The sequence below is a fragment of the Cydia strobilella genome, chromosome Z (assembly GCF_947568885.1).
Source record: "Cydia strobilella chromosome Z, ilCydStro3.1, whole genome shotgun sequence".
NCBI lineage: Eukaryota > Metazoa > Arthropoda > Insecta > Lepidoptera > Tortricidae > Cydia > Cydia strobilella.
The window spans coordinates 36,190,903-36,213,768 of record NC_086068.1 but is presented as its reverse complement, the minus strand read 5'-3'; the positions used below and the strand labels follow the sequence as shown (position 1 = coordinate 36,213,768).

General features: G+C 36.4%; 1 protein-coding gene across 1 annotated transcript; it reads right to left on the bottom strand.

The window, feature by feature from the left end:
- Window positions 1-505: 505 nt before the first annotated feature.
- LOC134753755 (uncharacterized) lies at window positions 506-22,006 on the bottom strand. Its single transcript, XM_063689691.1, has 4 exons — window positions 21,995-22,006; window positions 20,447-20,632; window positions 8,084-8,191; window positions 506-558 (listed from the first exon to the last, which is right to left on the bottom strand). The coding sequence occupies exons 1-4, from the start codon at window positions 22,004-22,006 to the stop codon at window positions 535-537; spliced, it is 330 nt and encodes a 109-aa protein (XP_063545761.1). The 3' UTR covers window positions 506-534.
- Window positions 22,007-22,866: the final 860 nt, after the last annotated feature.

Below are 22,866 nucleotides of genomic sequence, written 5' to 3'. Positions count from 1 at the left end.
GCAAAGAGGTCTAGACAATTGTTGACAGACTGGCTGGTTTGAATCTTGAAGGATGTTTGAATGGAATGTTATGACGGTTCTCTGTCGAAAAAATAATAATGTCAGAGGAGGCTGTTTTCTTTGTTAATTGTATTATTGTATTGTGTTGTATTTATATTAAAGTATTTATTTATATATTATTTGTTCATGATTAGTTTATAGGTGAGAGGAGAAGTTCTCACGGAAAGGCCACCCTGGCCGTTGACCCAAGCCCTCCGCCGACAGAACACGGTACGCTCTACACAAGCAAAAAAACAACTCCTAAGTAGGTATTGTTGTACATGCATCAATTTTATTGTTTTAAATTTATTCCGGCCTACCTTACCAGTAACAAGGCTTTCTGAAGCTTTGACAACTGATATGATGGTACAGTAGGTAAACAAATATTTATCTGTCTATAATTATTTATTAAGAGTAGTAATCCAGACAAGACAATTTCGACGTAATCCAACTTGATCCGACAATAAAATTCTCTTATGCCAAATTTGTGTCAATTTAGCCGAATGGTATAAAATCGTCCTGAAACAATAAAAATACATAATTACTTTTATGTCGAATCACGTCCATCTAATGGATGATCACCGCTTGAGTTGGCAGTAGATATCCACTGGGTACCTAAGCGGCAGCACGGTAGTCAGCACCTGCGCTAAAAGGACCTATCGACCCTGAGCGTTGGGAGTAGCTTGCTGGAAGGAGTCATCTTGGCGTTCTACAAGAATTTAATTCTAATAATATTTTATCCCTTCAAATCAGACGCGGTGCTCGCTCGAGCCTCTCTGCGCTGCGCGGATCACCGCACGCGCAGCGCTCTTCTAAATTATTCGCTGTCCCTTTCCATCGAACCACTTACGCAAGAAACAGATTTATCGTAAGAGCGTGTAAAAATTACAATGATAAATACTCTCATGATTAGATTAGATTAAATTAGATATATTTATTTCACAACATATGATTACAGTACAAATTACATTAATGTCAATTTATAAGAATCTACATTGTGATCGTCAGAAATAAATTTATATAATAGCAAAACAATCCAATATTAATTTCATTAATTATACATTATATGGAAAATTTCCCCTGAGAAGTTGACTTGTTTATCATTCCATCAGTACAAAAATGTGTTTCTGCAATTAAGAGCAAATGAACAAATAATATACTACTCTGTTAACAAATGGAAATAATGTTCATGACAACGGACTTCCACGAAGTAACATACCGTGGCGGTCTGAGTCCGGCAGGCGTAGGAGCAAGGCTAAACCGGTCGTCATCATGCGAAATCCTTGCCAGATAGGAACATGGAACGTAAGAAGTGTAAGAACTATGGTGCCGACAGGGAAACTAGCAGAGTTGATGTCAGAGATGGAGAGGTTAAAGATTTATATTTTGGGTATTTGTGAAACGAGATGGGGGGCAACGGAAGAAGTTGGGACAACAAGTAAAAAACACAATACATCACAGCGATAGAATAACCGCAATTAAATTAAAGACAGATCTAGAAACTCGCTTATTATAGAAACTAACTTATCGCTTCGCATCCTGATCAAGAGGTAGAAGAAATATATAATAACTTAGATTCAATAAAAGATACAGCAGACGAAAAAGATAGTTTAATAGTAATGGCATGTAAAATACGAGCACAAATGTTGTATCTCACTGAATTAATTTACTTTATATATATTAATACAGCCCGGCAGCTTGAACATGTCATGCTCGCTTAAAAGTCTTTGCTTACGGTGGCGTTGTTGATCGGGTCGCCACTTTCCCGAATGAAGGTTGAGGGAGACGATGGCTGAGTACGTATCATACTCGTGAACGGGTGCTTTTTGTGGAGTTTACTTTTGAGTGGCATTAACGTGAGGCACTTCATTCGGTTCTTGACTGATTGTCTGATTTAATATCTTGTCTTTTTATTAATTATATAACAATTCAAGTCTTGGAGACCCTTTACATCTCTGGATAATTTGATGATCTTTCTTATTATTATATACATTTTATCTCTGACACCTAAAGACTTTTACATCTCTAAACAATTTTAGTACTTCTGTTGTTTGTATATTTTTTATTAGTTTCTTTTTGTGTAATTTGACATTTATATCTATATAATTGTTTTTTTTTTGTAATTTTGGGTTAAATTATTGTTTGTAAAAATATACATGTAAAAGTGCCCCTGTGGCCTACGAGTATTTGCTGAATAAATGTTTGATGTTTGATGGTGACTTTAATGCTGTTGTAGGAGAATAAAAACTAACTAATATAACGGGACAATTCGGACTGGGTAAAAGAATCGGAGGGGGGAGAGACTTATCCAATTCTGCAATGAAAATAATTTGGTGGTACTGAACACGATGTTCGACCAACCTAAAAGAAAATGGTATACATGGAAAATGTCGGGAGACCTAGAAAGATACCAACTGGACTATATCTTGGTAAAAAATAGAGATAAAGACACAGTAACGGCATGTAAAATATTTCCAGGTGCAGATATTAATACATATCACAACTTACTTATAAGTAAAGAAAACACGTAGAAAACATAAAATCAAGAAAATTGATCTCAGTAAGTTAAAAGATAAGCAGAACAATAATTCAATGCAAAATAATAATATGATAGATAGGTGATAAGTTAGCTCAAAGCAAAGATGTAGAGAGAAATATAGATAATAACATTGTACTATATGTCTGAATTAACATATTACCAATAACTATACGTTACTGTCTGCAACATAAATATGCGACGCACGGAATTGCATAAATAGCATGTAAGCAATAATAGTATATAAATAACGAATGTTTAGATTTACTTGCTCTCTCTTTATACTTGAACACCGACAATATAACACATCTACGTAATGTTTGGTTTTACTGAAACTCCATAACTCCATCTGAACATAAAATTAAACGACCGTTGGAACAATATAAGAGATATAATTATGGTTTCGGCAGAAACCTGTTTAAAGTTAAATTGGCTGTGTAAAGTTGTTCCTCGGAAGAAATGGCTGAACTCGGAAACAATAGATCTCATGGTAGATTGAAGAAAGTATAGAAATAAAGTAGATGATGATAGCACAGAGAAATATAAAAGAATAACTAATGTAATCACAACTAAATGTAGGAACCAGAAACGAAACGACTCGGAACAAAGCTGTAAGAAAATAGATAAATATATAAAAAAAGGAATTGCAGACAAAGCATACAGTATAATAAAAGAACTCAATAAAAACTATAAGCCGAAAAGTACAGCAGTATTGGATGAAGATGGTAATATTATAATTGATAACAAGAAAATTGTGTAGAGATGGAAAGTAATATATATCGAAGGTTTATATGACGGGGACGGTCTAGAAGACAACTATTTAGAGCCAGAGAGTAACGTAGCGGAATCTGATTTAGGTCCAGAAATAATGAAAGAAGAATTTAATTTAGTAATTAAAAGCATAAAAAGTGGAAAAGCGGCTGGTAATGACGGTTTATACATAGAAATAATAAAACACGCAAAATGTGATAGTTTAAGAAGCGAACTTTATGACATAATTAATATAATATACAAGACAGAAGTAATCTTGAGAGATTTTCAAGTAAGTAAAACAGTTACACTTCCACAAAACCTAAACACACCACGCTGCAAAGAGCACAGGACGTTAAGTTTGATATCTCACTCTTCTAAAATACTACTTACAATAATCCAAAATAGATTAAAAGCAAAGATTGAAAGTCGATTAGGACCAGATCAATACGGTTTAGAAAAATAAAGGAACAAGGGAGGCTATATTAGCACTGCGGATGATCATAGATCGGCATTATAGATATGGGTTTGAATACGTACGTTGCCTTCATAGATCTGGAAAAGGCTTTCGATAAAGTAAACTGGAAACTTATGATGAAAACGCTAGAAGAAATAGGATTAGATTATAGAGATAGAAGAGTAATATTCGAGCTATATAGATATCAGGAAACTTTAATTCAGATAGGGGACGAAAAGGAAACCATTAACATCAAACAAGGAGTAAGACAGAGGTGTCCACTTTTGCCATTATTTTTTAACTAAATTAAAATTAAATTAAATTAAATTGTCATTTATTTCAGGCCTAATACACCCATATGTGTTAGTAACTTACATAGCTAATAAAAATAATGTTAGTGCTATTACAAAACAAATTAACATGCAAATTAACTAATGACTAGGAGCTAACTTAGGGCTAGGACACACCGGATGAGCCTTATAAATCTTAATGCCTTCATAGAAATCTTCATTACGAAATTAATAGAGAAGGACCAGGGAGGAGTCAAGTTCAACGGGAACAAGATACATTTCGTACGTTACGCTGATGATATAGCAGCATTCGCAGAAGACAGTGAACAACTAGAATTATTGCTTAACAATATGAACTAAATTTTTCAGGAATCAGACTTATAAATTTATATCAATAAAACAAAGATCTTAACAGCATCAAAATTATATAAAAGAAATAGACCAATTAAAACTAAATGCCACTATTTTGGAACAAGTCGATAGCTTTGAATATGTCGGGAGTATCATTAATAACAAATCAAGATGTAGTCAAGATATCGTTACGTGAATCGCAATAGCCAAACAAGCCTCCAACAATAAAAAACATATTTTCAAATCAAAAATGTCTACTAACACTAAAAAATCTGGAGCATCACCTTATACGCCTGCGAAACGTGCACACTGACACAAACGAGATAGAAAAAGATTGGACAGAAAAAATATCAAATGTTATAGTTCTAGATAGGATTAAAGAGAAAATAAATATAATAAAGACAATAGAAAATAGAACAGGAGTACTAACTGGACATCTGCTACGACACGATCAGTTTTTTAATAACATCATAGAAGGAAAAATAGAGGCAAAGAGAGGAAGAGGAAGACCGAGAATAAATTATTTCAACCAAGTAAAAGATAAGGTTTAGCTCGTGTCATATCAGAAGGTTAAGGAGTTGGCAGAGGACCGGACTATTTGGAGATTGCTCCACCGACAAGAGCACAGCTTAAGTAAGATGAATAGAGAAATGAATTGTATAAACAAGTCTTGTCTGATCAACCATAATGATGTAATTTTAGTAGTGGAAACTGTTTTGGCTTATATAGGTATGTATACAGGGTGATTTATGAGACGTGAGCAAGACTAATCCTGCACACTCAGTAACTGTTGATTGATCGATTGCCGTCGTATTTAGTTGAAACATACCACGCTTTTTCTGATTTTTTTACTTTTTGGTGAGGACAAATAAAATTATCTATAATCATGGTTACCCCACACCTAATTAATAAACATAAAACCTCTTTAACCGCAATGATTTTGATTATGAAGAAAATTAACTTGAGTGAGATACAAATTTTCCAAAGTAACCAGGCTCTGATGACAGACTGACTGAATTTGACACAGAATATCGGTAGTTTAGTACTTATTCTAATTTTAGGGCGACCATGCATGTCGTAAATAAATTAATAACTTTTTTTTTCAACACGACTAAAACATTAACGTTAATCTCATTAATACTGATACGAAACAGTTGCTTGTAATTTACGAAATGCGCAGTGTTGATCCTGCTCACGTCTTTTGAATCACCCTGTATATTTAATTGTAATCATTCTGTATATTTAATTGTAATTATCTATGTTTTATATTACCCATTATCAATAAATAAATAAAAATATGATCAATAAAAAAATTCGAAGATACCGCCTCACAACCCTAAGGTTCTAAAGGGTAGTCTAAACTTAGACTAGTTACGAAAAGAGAGACCTAAGCCCTCTTGCGTGTACACATCCAACGTGGCTGGCCAACTTAATTGTCACGAGTGTTTAGGAGCAAGTTAGGACCACAGAACTGGATGACAAAGAACAACTGTCAAGCTTTAAAAGTGCGACCAAAAATGAAATGCAAGTGTGTGCGTAAATTGTCTATGTGAGATCAAAAATAGTGATGTCATGTTACAACATATTAATAATCTATCGGTGTTTGATTGCTTTATAGCTTTTTTCAAATGTTTGTGTGTGTGTGTGTGTGTATGTGTGTTCCCTTCGTTTCTTATATCAATTATTTTTATTTTTAACTGACCATTTTTGAGTTTGACAACGGCCGCGGGTGGCCAGGAGAGTATCACAGTAATTTTTAAATTGAAAGATATAAACAAGTCAGGTAGAAAACTATTAAGTTGGGATCGAGCCGATCTTGAGATTTTTTTTACTATTCCTGTGAAATATTTTTGAATTAAAATGTTTGCCACAAACAACAGAATATTTACGTAGAGTCCAAGTTTCCCTGTTCATTAACAGGGAAACTTTCACGCACGCACGCAACCCTTGGGATATCTGCAAAGGAAGGGGCAGGGATATCAGCTTATTTATGTTAATTAAATTTACCGCTAAACATGTGCACCTTCAAAAAGGTATAACAAGCGTTATTATTTGAAGTCGGTTATGAAGGTTAATATGTTAATGATATCTTGTAAAGAAATAATTACATAGCTATTAATATTAGTTAATAAAGTTATCGATACAGTCATATGATCATTTTGTCAAGCCCTAGCGTAAAGTAACAGTTTATGTTTTTACAACAAATGTTCTAAATTATTGACTAATATTAATATAATAAAATATAAGCATCAACGGAAGAAAAACTTAAAATAAACTGTATAAACCGGCTTTTTACACTTTTTATGCTGTTAATTTGACAAAATATCGCTAAGAAAACTTCGCTCGGAATATCATAATTACCTGTGAAATGAGTATTTGCCTGGGTATCACAGGGCCATATAGCCCTGTGATACTGCAATACGGCACACTACATGACACCATATTCACTACATTACTTTATTGTACGTTTTCTTCCTGATTTCTTTATTATTTTTTACATTAAAAAATACGGCAATACGCTCTGGGTTGACTTGGGTCGACCTGTTACTCAAAAATGGTCACGTTTTTTCATTTATAGTCTGACTATTTCGCACTCATGTGATGTTCATATACGTGATGGCTTCACTTTCCTACACTTCAACTGTCTTTATACGTAAGCATAAAAATGACAGGTCTGTGGCTCGGACTAGCTAGCCATATTAGGGCTCACCATAGACAACGCTCATATTGTTTATTTAGGGTAGTCGTCATCGAACGCGATGAGGAGTAATATTTATATACAGCGTGTTTTTAGGGTTCCGTACCCAAAGGTAAAAACGGGACCCTATTACTAAGACTCCTCTGTCAGTCTGTCTGTCTGTCACTAGGCTGTATCTCATCAACCGTGATAGCTAGACAGTTGACATTTTCACAGATGATGTATTTCTGTTGCCGCTATAACAACAAATACTAAAAAGTACGGAACCCTCGGTGGGCGAGTCCGACTCGCACTTTTTGTCCGATTTATTTAACTCCATTATCTTCGGGTTATGGCTAGGTAAATACATTTAAATAAAAAGTACTTAAATTATGCAATTAGCGTTTATGTAACTCGGGTATTATATTTAACTCAACCAAACGACGCGTCGACTGCCGGTGGCATTGGAGACGGTGGAGCGTGGAGACACACCGACTTTTTTTGGAAATAGGCCGGCGTTTGCGGGAGAGTCGTTGTGAGCCTCGCTTTGGGCTGGGTCGTACTTGTTAATTAGGTTAATTGTAATTTTATTTTATTTTGTTAAGTTGTAGGTTATTTTTTAATAATTTTAGTGCTCTGAAGATGTTGAAATTTTAACAGTATGTACTTAGTAATATTTTTTTTTTATGAAATAGGAGGCAAACGAGCAGACGGATCACCTGATGAATATATTATGATTTTATTTGGATTATGTAATTATAATTTAATCTACCTATTACTGTAAGTACACTTCTACTTTCAACGTTTCCGGGGATTTTACCTGTTATAGTATCAGATAACTGATGTCCCAGCAAAGTGTAAAACAGAGGTAAATTTGTTTTAACTACCCAACTACAATACAAAAGAAAAGTAACAGGCATCGAAATAGTTTGAGATGATACACCTAATGGCTCGCGACGCAGGCGCTCATAAAACTTACTTACTTGGTTAAAATACCACCATTTTCTGGAATAAAATAATTCGGGTGCAGTTGCTCCGAAGGTAATGAACCGAGGTGCGTAAGGGTTAACATTCATGTGGTCGCCGCTCAACTGCAAAAATATAACAATTATATACCATGCTAACTTTGCACAAACATGGCAGTAAGAATGCATACATATCCCTTAAATCTTGACGGAGCACTTGGCATGAAAACTTATCGAGGTCCAACTCTAAAAGTCGATTGCCTCATTGATAAATTAATGTACGTTTAATTAATATGTAGTTACAGTAAAGAACTGTAGTGATGCGTCGTCGTGAACATGACACTAATTAATACCAACATAGCGTATCCTGGGAGTTGTTATGGATACGAGGCCGGTGTCGATTTTAGTCGCAAAAATGTAAAATTGATAGATTTCGTCGGTGAAATTGTACACCTTTTGTTACCTAATTGAAATAACAAGTACTGGTTTCTATTAGCACGTCTTCTTATCTTACCTTTTATCAGATAAATTTTTTGAAAACAGAATCACTAAATTAGTAATGTTTGCTTTTCTGATGGATGGATTTAGGTAAACGCGCGTAAAACACTGATTTTGTCGCTCTTATTTGTAAATTTCGTAAGTGTGGACGGCTAAACATGGTAATTTTGTATTACACATATCCTGTATTTGACGTTTACCAGACTACATTTTTATTATTATGACTTTGAAGTAGTGTAAATGAAAGTTAGACGAAATCAATTTTCTCTAGAAATTACTTCAAAACAAGTGACAATTTCTCTGAAAATCGACTTAATTTCGAAGTAATTTTGATACTTAAACAATCTACAACATTTGATGAAACTATTCTTATACATCAATTTGTATAATTTACCACCATAAATTTTTGATCAATTTTTAAAAACTGCCCCTTCTTTTCATATATTCCGGTGACGCACGCTCGCGACCTCATTATTAAAAGGCAAGATGAGAAGACGTGCTAATAGAAACCAATACTTGTTATTTAGATATTACATAATAAAACGTGTATAATTTCAACGACTAAATCTATCAATTTAAAATTTTTGCTCCAAAATCGACTACGGCCTCTTAAATGTTAGAGCTCAGATAGCACCACTCAGGGCTCGGGTTCGAAAGTTAATTCATATTTTTAAAACGTTAAGGCATATTGCAGATATTTCTTTGACTGAACGTGTTACCAGGCCCGCTGTCAGTCGCTTCTCGCCTAATGTATATCAACTTGGGCAGGTGCTTCTAAATCTACTAAGAGCACAACTTACTTAAAAGTAATTCACTTATTAATATTTTCCAGGGATGTTGCGAATATTCCAATCCGCATCCGCAACCGCGGAATTTCCGCATTATTTACAACATCCGCATCCGCATGCGCATAAAATCAATGCGGAGCTTAATGCGGATGCGGATGTGGAACAGGTAGGTACAGAAACGTCTTAGCGGCGGCATAAGTGCAATAGGAATCTCGTTTCGTTATTGTGATTCATCGATCGAGCACTTTAGCCTACGACGGACCGCGACAAGAAGTGAAAAGTTTGTTTTATTTAGACTTTAGTATAGTAATGCGATTGTGGGGCACCTATATTCTTGTTCAAATACTAAGTTTCTTTTTTTTAAATAAAAATTACTAGTGTAATATTTGACGTTTTTAATGTGCCTAATCTCGACATCTGCATCCGCATCCGCGGATGTGAGCCTTTAAAAATCCGCAACGGCGGATGTCAAAAAATCCGCATCCGCAACATCCCATTGTGTACCTACTGTACAGCAAAGTTCTGAAGACTGGACAACTTTTTATATGTCCTAAAATTTCACACTTAGCTGACTTAAGTACTTATAATAAGCAACTATTGGCAAATGTACGGCTACCATAGTGGGAAAAAGGGTTACGAAGCGTAGCATTTCTTACAGCAGAAAAATCTTTGACTTCCATTACTTTCATGGATCTTTTTTAGGGTTCCGTAATTAAAGGGTAAAAAAGGACCCTATTACTAAGACTCCGTTGTCCGTCTGTCTGTCTGTCACCAAGCTGTATCTCATGAACCGTGATAGATAGACAGTTGAAATTTTCTCAGATGACATATTTCTGTTGCCGCTATAACAACAAATACTAAAAAGTACGGAACCCTCGGTGCGTGAGTCCGACTCTCACTTGGCAAGTTTTTTTAATACGAGTACGGTTAATAAGGAATATGTATACCTATACCTACATATGACTAGATGACAATGCAAACATGCAGTAATGGGCTGGCTTGACTAAATGAATACTTACCTAATATGAAAAAACCGGCCAAGTGCGGTCAGACTTGCGCACCGAAGGTTCCGTACATTACACAATTTAAACAATGTATTTTTTATGTGAAACGTGAGTGAAAGGTAAATTGCGGTTTACGATTTATGATGTATTAAAAAAACTACCTACTAGATCTCGTTCAAATCAATTGCCTTTGCAAGTTTGCATGGTAATGTAAATGTACATCATATATTTTGTTTAGTTTTATCATTCTCTTATTTTAGAAGTTACAGGGGGGGGGGGGGACACATATTTTACCACTTTGGAAGTGTCCTTCGCGCAAACTATTCAGTTTAGAAAAAAAATATATTAGAAACCTCAAAATAATTTTTGAAGACCTATCAATAGACAAATAAATTATCAAATTATCAATTAATCAATAGATACCCCACACGTATAGGTTTGATGAAAAATTTTTTTTTGCGTTTCAGTTCTAAGTATGGGGACGCCCAAAATTTATTGTTTTTTTTTTCTATTTTTGTGTGAAAATCTTAATGCGGTTCTCAGAATACATCTACTTACCAAGTTTGAACAGTATAGTTCTTATAGTTTCGGAAAAAAGTGGCTGTGACATACGGACGGACAGACAGACAGACAGCCATGACGAATCCATAAGGGTTCCGTTTTTTGCCATTTGGCTACGGAACCCTAAAAACAGAAGATTTACTGAATGTCACATGTACGTCCGGTGCCTTAAATTTGAACCTAAATTCAAATTATCCTGTTACACAATACAACCTAATGTCAAAAACACATATTCTCATATAAACATAAATTCGAAATAGCCTAACGTCAAAATACCTGAGTCCCAAAACACCGTACAATCAAAACGACCTTATCTTGAATATGTACCTACTACTCCCGTGATTACCTGATGATTACCTAATGTCATACCTAATGTAATAAGTTGAAGCTGAAAACAAACTATTCCCATAATACACTAGTCCTAAAATATACCATTCTCAAAATAAAAGTGTCAAAACACGCAAGTCTCAAAACACCTAAAAATTTTTGTTTTTTATAAATATACCTACTTAAAAAAGTTCAAATTTTTCATTCAGAATAATTATCAACAAATCTGCAGGTATTACTTACAGAACTAAGTAATACCAGTAACTCTACCATCAGTTGCCAGAGTAAATTTCACTTACTTTAAGTGAATAAACGCGCCGTACGTCACATATTTACATTTCTTTACGTACTTATGTGCCTAACTTCACTCCACTGCAAACGATGCTGTCCCTTTTTAAGTATACTAAAAAACAGAGCAAGAATTATATCGGAGTATTGTACAGCGCCTCTAGGTGTCACCTAAAGAACTAAATATCAAAAGTATGAGTAAACCCCCAAGCACGTAAGGCCCCATAAGCACGAGAGTTTTTTCACGCGTTAAAAAAGCGTTTGAATGAGACAAATGGATAACCATGTATGTAACACGAGGGCGGTTTTTAAGCGCGGCGCTTTTTTATCGATCACTGTTCGATTTTCAGCGTTGAGCGTTGACTGTTAATTGAATTGAGCATACGGAACTCCGTGTATCTGTTCTCACAAACGTTTAAGCGCCGGTGCTGCTGTCAGTTAGCTGTCAAGTGTCAATCTTTGGTGTTAATCATCATGGCTGTGCCGAATCCGTAATAAATAATGTAATGTAATAATGTAATGTGGGAGCTCGATCCGGAATTGTTAATTCTAGAAGTCTAGTCTCGACCATTACTCTATGTTAAATCTTTACCGGAATACGCAAATATAGTACTTAAAAATGAAGCGTGATTTTATTACTACACGACCACAAGGCAGGGAGTACGAGTCACAAGTGATTTTTAAGCGTTCATATGAACACAAAAATTAGAAACGGTAAAACGGCGCCAACGTCGGGTTTTAACGCGACGCTTTTTAAGCTCCCGTGCGAATGGGGCCTAAATTACCTATCGAAATCCTTAGCAAACTACCAGTTTTGACGATGGGGCCTAAATTACCTATCGAAATCCTTAGCAAACTACCAGTTTTGACATTGACATATTTGCTCACGTCTACGCGGTCTACGTAATTTACTTTCTTGTGTATATCTATGTGTTTATTGTTAATTTAATATTAATAATATTATTTAAGCTATCATATAATGTTAATAATTCTTTGAATTCAAAATTCTGGGCTAAATCATCAGTGGCGTGCCTAGAGTTTTGGAGTAAGGCAAGCCGAAAGATGTTTTCGTAATAACTGTCCAATCTTCACTCTTTTTACTCAAATGAATTTCCTAGCGTATCGAGGCGAGCTAATCATAGCGCATAGGGCATACTCATACTACTACTAGATAGAATTTTACAAACATATCAGGGCCTACCGCGAACACCGAAGTTTGCAAGTTGCAGGCATTTTTCTCTGTCACACCAATTACTCCTTAATTGGAGTAAACCAACAATCCCTTGTGTTTTGTAAACGGCCGTACAGAATTTTCTCTTATGCGACTGACTTATCTGAGAATACAAATGTCGTGTGTTGATTTTGGCGCGGAAATGATAAGTATCCCGTTTTTCTACAAAGTTTAACGATTTTACCTTGCTTTCGTTGAGTAATACGTGGACATATCTCATACCTCCAGGCTCTAGTGGTGGCTAACATTTGGATGGAACACTTTGAGCACCTAGCCCTTACTGCGCCCCCAGTTCCCGTTAAAATTTGGAAGAGGTACGTGGATGATGTGTTCTGCATGATTAAGGGTGGTAAACAGGAAGCTGAACTGATGCTAGGACACCTTAATAGCATGCACCGATCCATGTCGTTTACATTGCAAATGGAACAAGAAAGGAGTATTGCGTTTCTGGATGTGAGACTGAATGTTACAGGTTGTGGCATGCTGGGACACTCAGTCTATAGGAAACCGACTCACACGGACCGCTATTTACACGCGAGCTGGCAACATCATCCCAGACAGTTAAACTCGGTTGTGGCATCACTGACTAATCGAGGACACGCTCTGTGTGACTCGCTACATCTAAACCAGGAGCTGAACCATGTTCAGAGTGTCCTGATGATGAATGGCTACAGAGTTAACATTGACAAGCGGGACACAAAAACCAAGCGCCTCACTCATCGCGTTGAGAGACAGCCAGCGTTTATGCCGTACGTCAAGGCTGTGACAGACAAGATATCAAAAATACTAAATAACTACTCTGTGAAAACTATCTTCACCCCGCACAGGAAAATTGCACAATTTCTGCGGTCGCCTAAAGACAATTTTCCCCTGGAAAAACCTGGTGTATACAAAGTTGAGTGCATCTGTGGTAGTTCGTACATTGGGCAGACCAAACGCACTATTGCCTGCAGAATTAAAGAACACATTGCTGTGGTCAAGAACAATGACGTTCGCAAGTCAGCTATTGCTCAGCATCTCCTTGAGTCGGGTACAAATCACTGGATCGAGTTGCATAGTCCCAAGGTCATTTCGACAGAACGCCACTATATACCAATATTGGTAAGAGAAGCCGTTGAAATTCACAAATACAAAAATTTCAATCGTGAAGATGGGTTTAAACCGTCAAATGTGTGGAATCCTGAGATTTGTTTGTGTAAAAAACCAGTGATATCCGAATCAAACACGCGTAGTGACACCGTGAGTGTAGTGTGTTTGGACAGACCAACGATTGTGAACGCGACCGGACCAACAAGTGTGAATGCGACCGTTGGTAACGTTGAAAGTGAACGCAGCCGACGCGCAAGAATGAGGGTAGACAGAGCGCTGTCTACACAACTTTGACACCCACCCGCTATCTTCAGTCACCCGTGAAATATCGGGAGCTCACAAATAATACAAAAGGTAATCACGGTCTATATCCCGGTCAATATAAGTCTAGTGAAACTAACCGTGAATCATTAAAAACTCTAATATCTCATACCGTCATAAGGAACGACTTCATCCATAGTTAATGTAGCCACTTTCATAAGTTTTACAAACAAATTAGAGAACAAATTTAATTACTACCTAAATGTACTTATTGAAACTCAACCAAGTTTAATTCATTATTTTAAGCACTTAAATGATAATTTAATAACGGAAATGCATTTGTAAAAGCTGTAACACACTACCGCACCGCACCACGATCTTGGTGCGCCGCACAAAACAGATCTCGTTCTCGCTCTCACTTATGGGTGCGGTGCACCGAGGTCGCGGTGCGGTGTGTTACGGCTTTAACATGATATAACGGTCACAAACATCCGAATAAAAAATATAGTTGGTCAAGCAAATCTTGTCAGTAAATAAGAACAAAAAAAACTATTATATACTCATCCTTTTCTTTTGGGTGCTAGTACTAGTGCTAGAGAAAGACAGTATGACTCTCTCCGTCTCCGCCCGAAATGAGACAGTCCCTTGACAAACTATATATTTCATTCAAATATAAACTTCATGCATGAGGCTAATGGCATCTGTGTATTTGTAGTGTTTTCAAGTTGACAGAAACGTCACGTCGGAAACGCACGTAGGCAGTATGGCTTAGACCTTTAGCCTGTCCAGATGGACGAAAAAAAAGGAAAGGCACGTATTTTTCGATGACATCTGTCACGTTTATTCGCGTAAAGTATTTACCTAGAATAATTCTGGCTCAGTTTTCGTTATATAGTTAGAAAGAGAATGTTTTAGGTGTGAAGTTAGGCATATATCGAAAACTCACGTTAAAACGTTTGTGACTCATGGTACCAGTACGGCTACCATGAGTTCCGTAAATGACAGTCGAAAGTGAGAAAGTTAAGGAAAATGTATGGAGTAATTGTACAGTGCCTCTACCGGTCACGTAAAAAACTAAAAAAATCAACTGGTACCATGAGTCACAAACGTTTTAACGTGAGTTTTCAATACATGCCTAACTTCACACCTAAAACTCACTCAAGACCTATTTTCATCAATGAACACCTGACGCTGAAAAATAAAATTTTATATTCTAAAACACATAAGGCCGTTGCCGAGAAGAATTACAAGTTTGTCTGGATAAAAAACGCCGCTATTCTTGTCAGAAGAGACGACTCATCCGCTATAATACGTATACGGAAAGAAAGTGATTTGATTAAGTTATGAAGGTTTTGTGTATATAGTATTGTTGAATTATTAGTAGAGAACGCAAATACCTATCACTTTACATATGAACTAATATTCCATGTCTTAGCTAGTGTTTGCATGATGTATTATTACTGCATATATTTTGCTATCATTGCTTTAGATGCTATTAATATACTGACACCAATAAAAGTTATGTCAACTTTCTTCACAACAAAGTCTACTCAAATGTTTACAAGGGCCCCACATATTATTTTTGTTTACAAAATATCACTCTCACATAAATATAAGATATAAATTGTATGGTTATAACTATCTTTACAACAAATATAACATTTTGCTGAATTATTTAATCTTGTTCTTCCCGTGAATTTATCACATAAAAAATATATTTTAGTATCAAAATTGTGGTGGCCTTAAGTCTAAATTAATTGATGTTCGCCTCAATATTTTGCAATGCGATTATGACGTCATAGTGTTGACTGAGACATGGTTTAATTCTGGAATAAATAGTGCCGAGTTATTCGATAATAAGTATAATGTATTCCGGCGTGATAGGGACCTGGTGGGAACTGCGAAAAAAGGCGGCGGCGGGATTCTAATTGCTGTAAAGTCTAACCTCCTCGCGACCCGTAGAACCGAGTGGGAGTCAGCCAATGTCGAAGATGTTTTTGTTGTCCTTACCCTCAATAAGCGTACGCTTATAATAAATGGAGTTTATTTTCCTCCAAAATCGGAATTTAGCGTTTTTCAGTATTACTGTAATAAATTAGAAAAAATTAATAATCATTTCCAAGAGACAAATATTTGTTTGACGGGTGATTTCAACCTACCTTCTATCAATTGGGAGCTCAATTCGACAACACAGGAGCTAGCGCCATCTGACGGCGAACTCTGTTCGTTAGGAAAGCTTGTATTAAACACTACTAACTTACTAGGTCTGAAACAATATAATAAATTCCTTAACATTAACGACCGAACTTTAGATTTAATTTTCTATGACGATAAATGTGACATCTCAGCACCGGACACTGTTCTATCAAACATAGACAGGCATCACCCCGCTGTCAAATTCGATATCGACTTGGAGGCATCTCCGCCTATCCCTTTAAATTGTTTACCTTCGTATAGCTTCAGAAAAGCTGATTACTCACGTATTTCCACGGAGTTAAATAAAATTAACTGGGAATTAGAATTAATTAACTTGCAACCTAATGAGGCCGTTGAACGATTTTATTGCTTAATCTTTAATATTATTGATGACGGAGTACCGTTAAAAAAAGTCAAAGTATCTAAATATCCCAAATGGTTTTCCCCGGCGCTTATAAATACCCTGAAAAGGAAATTGAAGGTATGGCGTAAGTGGAACACCTATAAAGCTTTAGCTGAATATCGTGAATTCGCATTTCTTCGCGCCCGTTGCAAAGTACTCCTCTTAGAATGTTTCAACAACTATACTCATAATACCGAGATATCCTTAAAACAAAATATAAAATCTTTCTGGTCATACGTCTCATCCCTTAAAAAGAATTCCTTGGGCTATCCAGCTACAATGTTCTACGAAGACAGGCCATGTTTTGGAGGTGAACAAATTGCCAATACCTTCTCAAAGTTTTTCTATTCAGTTTTTGAGCATAAAGAGAATGTACAATTGAATGACCTCTTAGCTCTTCCAACTTCAGAAAGCGCTCCAAATATTTCTAACTTATACGTTTGCAAATCAGATATTCTAAAGAAAATTTTAAATATTGATGTTAATAAGGAAATTGGTCCTGATAAGGTGAGCCCATTTTTTATTAAAAACACTGCCAACGCTCTAGTGATTCCGCTACATATTATCTTTAACAAATGTTTGCATTCGGGAACTTTTCCTGAGAAGTGGAAAGTATTTCATATCACCCCGATTCACAAATCTGGCTCGCGCTCCCAAATAACCAACTACCGCCCGATTTCTGTGCAGTCATGTATCCCAAAAATATTTGAGGCGCTTATTCATGATCAAATGTTTGCTGCTCTTGAAACGTCTATCTTGTCCGAGCAACACGGTTTTATGAGAAACAGATCAACAATAACAAACCTTTTACCCTACACTAACTTTTTGTTCGAGTCTATGGATAAAAGACAGCAGATGTAATATTTACTGGTTTCAGGAATATAAGGTATAGGAATATTTACTGGTATAAGGTCGACCATCTGCTTCTTCTTAAAAAGCTCGCGTTCAATGGTATCCGCGGTAACCTTCTGCGATGTTTCGTCTCGTACCTCTCAAATAGGTCTCAAATTGTTGTCGTCAATGGTTTTGCTTCAGAGCGCAAATTAGTCACATCAGGGGTAATCCAGGGATCCATATTAGGCCCACTCCTGTATACACTGTTCATTAACGATATTAAACAGTGCTTCACGAATAGCCATTTCCTTATGTTCGCCGACGATCTAAAAATATTTAAAACCGTGGAGTCTATTGACGACAGTAATTTGCTTCAAAATGATGTTAATGCTTTTCTTGAATACTGTTCTAAAAATAAATTGCAATTGGCAAGTGATAAATACTTGCAGATGACCTTTACAAAAAATAAAAAAAGAGTTATCAACTCGAAATATAAAATAGCCAATGATTATATCAAAAAAGTGTCAACGGCACGAGATCTAGGAATCCTATTCGACGTTAAACTAGACTTCCAATTGCACATAGAGCGTATCATTTCAAAAGCGTATCAAATGCTAGGTTTCGTTCTGAGAACTGCAAAGGTTTTTAAAAAATCTTCAAGTTATCTTCTGCTGTATAAATTACTGGTTAGACCCCACTTAGAATATGGTTCTGTAATTTGGAATCCACTGTATAAGAAATATGCAAATGCTATGGAAATGGTTCAAAAAAGTTCTTACGGGCATTACATAGACGATTGACAGGAAAACGTCTGCCGTACGTTGATCTGTTGCGCTATTATAAATTGCAGTCATTAGATACCAGACGCAAATGCTGTGACGCAATTACTCTCTTTAATATCTGCAAAGGTCACTTTAACAGTATAGACCTGCTGGAGCTCATACGGTTCAGAGTCCCAGCTCGATGCGGCTCGCGCTCTAATGCTTTGTTCTCGGTTTCCACCGCCTCTAGTAACGCCGGTTTGCGAGCCCCCTTACGTCGTATTTGTAACACTTACAATAAAGAATTTACTTCCATCGATATATTCAATGTCGCCAAGCCCAAATATCGTAATCAAATACTCAATATTCTCAACGGCCAACATAGTGTTCGTCAGTAATGTGTCGTCATCATTGCTATAGTATCGCTTATTTATTAGTATCGCTACTGTCATTGTACTTAATTGTACTTAATGTTACATATATTGATTTGATTGGTTGTCAGTATGTCCAAGTTTTTGGTATTTTTCTTTTCTTTTCTCTTTCATTTTAATTGTAGTACCTAATTACAGTACACGTACGCATGGTCTGGAACACTTGGTAAACTTGTATGTAAACATACCTTTTAGTTAAGTCCGTTTATTTTAAGTATGTTTTAGTGAGAGCGTTTAAGGAAGTAAGTGTCATCTCAATCATATATGTACCTAACAATGTAACCTATTATCCTGTCGCATACCTCTGTTGTTTCTCCAATAAATAAAATAAAAAAACGTTCTCTGTCTAACTATATAACGAAAACTGAGCCAGAATTATTCTAGGTAAATACTTACGCGAATAAACGTGACAGATGTCATCGAAAAAAAACGTGCGTTTCCGTTTTTTTTTCGTCCATCTGGACAGGCTAAATAACTTCATGGCTAAAGCTCTAAGCCATACTGCCTACGTGCGTTTCCGACGTGACATTTCTGTCAACTTGGAAACACAACAAATACACAGATGCAATTAGCCTCATGCATTAAGTTTATATTTAAATGAAATATAGTTTGTCAAAGGACTGTCTAGATTAGAGCTGTGACCCTTACAGAAACGAAATGCTATCAGAAAAGTAGGTTAGGATAGGTTAGAACTGCGACCCTTACAAAAACGAAATGCTACTAGAAAAGTGGGTCGATTTACCTCCTTTTCTACATAATTAGGCAAAAGATGCTGTCTTTTTCATTCCATTGTCTGGAATCTAAGAGTGAACCATTAACAATAAGTGAACTTTCAGCGGCATCCCCCATTGAAGTCGGTTTTTTTTTCTTAAAAATTATTATTTGTGTGGTTAGAATTATATTTATGCCCGTCGTAGAGCAAACAGGAGTACCCTTTTTGATTATTAATAAACGTTAAGTTGCTTGTACTCGTCATTGCGATGGATAAGAAAATGGTGGTGGATGACAGCGAGACCTATTTCTTAATGTTGTCTAAAGTGACACTATTTATAAGTGGCCTGATATCCGTCATCAATGCTGAAGGTTCTATTTTCTTTCACGTATTTCAACTTGTCAGGAATAAACGCTACACAGACACATTTAGGGCATTTTGGGACTAGCGTGTTTTGAGACTATTGTATTTTGAGAATGGTGTATTTGAAGACTAGTAATATTCTGGGAAGAGCTCGTTTTGATCTTCAGCTTTTATGACAGTAGGTGATCTGGGCAGTAGTATATAATAGAGATAAGTTCGTTTTTGTTTTAGTGTGGGACTCAGGTGTTTTGAAGTTAGGTTATTTTGAATTTATGTTTATATGATAGTATGTGTTTTTGATATTAGGTTGTATTATGTAATAGGGTAATTTGAGTTTAGGTTCCAATGCACCGGACGCGCCCCTTTTAGTTTTTAACTTGTTTAATGAAAAGTGTGAAAGACCACTGGTCTGACGTACAGTCAAGGGCATAAATATATATACATTCCCAACGTTTCAAAAATATTTGTACGCTCTTACACATTGGACAATAAAGTCGTGTTCACATATTTTTGAGCCATGTGTCTGGATCGATATTTTTGCCTTCGACTGTACCTACGTATCTTGCGTACTTGAATCAAAATGTATTATGGAATGCCTAGTAGACAAAAATACCTTACCTGGCCCTTATTTTACCTTATGATTCCAAAGATAATTCTGTAGGTATCGATTTTTGTGCACAGTGTAAGGATTCTGGGGGTTAAATTCGAAATCGGAAGATGCCGTGTCAAAATTGTCGTCAGAATCAGTGTCGATTGTGTTATTTCTTCGAGTATTGGTTAAAACTGGGATGTATCCAAACTCGTCGGCTGACGCGTCTTTCTGAAATGTTTTATTATTATTAACGCGTTATTTAAACTTAAATAAAGGTAACATCGGAAAAACAAAGAAGGTCTATAAATTGTATATACAGATGTCAATCACAATACCATACAATTTATAGATTGTAATAATGTGGTACGTCCCACAATTAAAAAAAGGAAAAATATATTAACATTTAACAAAGAAGGTCATACAATCAGTCCTATCTCATCATCTTAAAAACCTATGCTCCGGTATATAAGGTACCGTGGTTTTATCTGACTGCTGAAAAATCAGATCATCAACAGTACTCTCAAAAATTTAAACTCTAATTCAAAAGCTCCATGTATACCTATAGAACGTAATATTTGGATGTTATGGGAGGTCATGTCGAGTAGCGACCAAAAGATGTCGTGATTTCACAGAATTTAAACCATTTCTCACAAAACCCAAACAGTTTCATAAGTTGTGTTGATATTAACGCAACCAGTAAACATATCATCGTTAAATTGAAACATATTTACGATTAACACTTATTTCATCAAAAATGTGTCAGAACTGCAAAACACACGGTGAGGCAGGAATGTTGCTACAAAAACAAAGTTTAATAAGTCCGTTTTGGTTAACATTTACTTGTCGCTAATGAATATATCCGTTTAAATACATTAAGAAATTTATTGTTTTAACATTACTACTGTAAACTTATTTGTTTTAAATGTTTAATGCAAGCTCTGCATCGGACTAAAACTAAGGAAGAAAACTACATAATTTGTTTATTCATGTCCGATAAAGCATACTTCGACTTGAATGGAAATGTAAACAAAAAAAAAACCGGCCAAGTGCGAGAAGGACTCGCACACGAAGAGTTCCGTACCATTATCTATAAAAACGGTCACCCATCCAAGTACTGACCCCGCCCGACGTTGCTTAACTTCGGTCAAAAATCACGTTTGTTGTATGGGAGCCCCACTTAAATCTCTATTTTATTCTATTTTTAGTATAGGATCCCGTTTTTACCCTTTGGGTACGGAACCCTAACAAATAAAACTGTCGCATATGGGCAAAAGAAAACCCATAAGTCATTCATTAAACCGATTTACACCCAGAACGTGTTACAGTATGGTGCGCAGTTTCTAGCGCAGGAACGTTGTCGGCCCTTACTTTTTTTAGGAAAATGGTGTGTACGGTCACAGTAACGGGCAATCGTTATAATGGAAATGTTAAACAAATTTTTCTTTCGAAAATAACACACACGACGCATACCTTATACTTCTGTATGGTTTCAACAAGTTCGCTCTGATCCAGCAAAAATCCAGCTTGATTGAAAAGGGTGCTGGATCACGGATTTGGTCACTTTGGCAGTTACAATCGAGTTCTATGGACTGCCATTGCCATTGCCGCTTAACTCTTCATTTTTTTTGATGCTAAATATGGGGTTCATTACCAGGACCGTATTGTTACAGCAACACGAAACCAAAACTATCAAATGTTTGACCAGTACCAAAGCTAATGTGAGTCGGCGTTAATTAATAACTACGCGGAGCCGTTAAGAATTACAAGGAATCGATAAGGGATTCGAATGTGCTTCCAGATTCCAATAGTTGTAATTTTCAAACAGGTATTTTAAAGTTACTTCATGGTAGATACATGGTTTCAATCTTTACTGTTTTTGTTACACAAAGTTAGGTAGTCTCATAGAACAAAACGTTAACTTACAATCATACGTGTTACTTTTAGGGTTTCGTACCCAAAGGGTAAAAACGGGACCCTATTACTAAGACTCCGCTGTCCGTCTGTCACCAGGCTGTATCTCATGAACCGTGATAGCTAGACAGTTGAAATTTTCACAGATGATGTATTTCTGTTGCCGCTATAACAACAAATACTAAAAAGTACGGAACCCTCGGTGCGTGGGTCCGACTCGCACTTCTTGTCCGGTTTTTTTATTTCAATTAGGCAAATGAATTTTCTATGACTATACTTACTCAAGCTTACTCTCTAGGTAAAGGTAAAAGGTAAAAAGCTGCTTAGGAGAAAGGCTGCGCTTGCGGGGGATGGGGGGAGGCCAAACCTGGCCCGGGCAAGCGCGGTCTGAAGGTGAAGAGGCAAAGTACGGATGAGGGTCGCTCAGAGCGTCCCCCGGCGAAGCACCCCAACCAAGGCAAGGCAGCCGCTGACGGACCACGGAGCGTAGCTAAGGCGTATCGTGGTCTGGCAGTGGCTGTGTGCCGAGAGGATGGTGCTTCGGTGGATGA

Coding starts and splice junctions, on each gene's coding strand:
- LOC134753755 (XM_063689691.1), bottom strand. Junction 8,192..20,446: donor ATTATCTTTGGAATCATAAG/GTAAAATAAGGG, acceptor ATATTTTTGCAG/TTGAGCGGCGACCACATGAA. Junction 559..8,083: donor AATGGTGGTATTTTAACCAA/GTAAGTAAGTTT, acceptor TTATTGTTTCAG/GACGATTTTATACCATTCGG.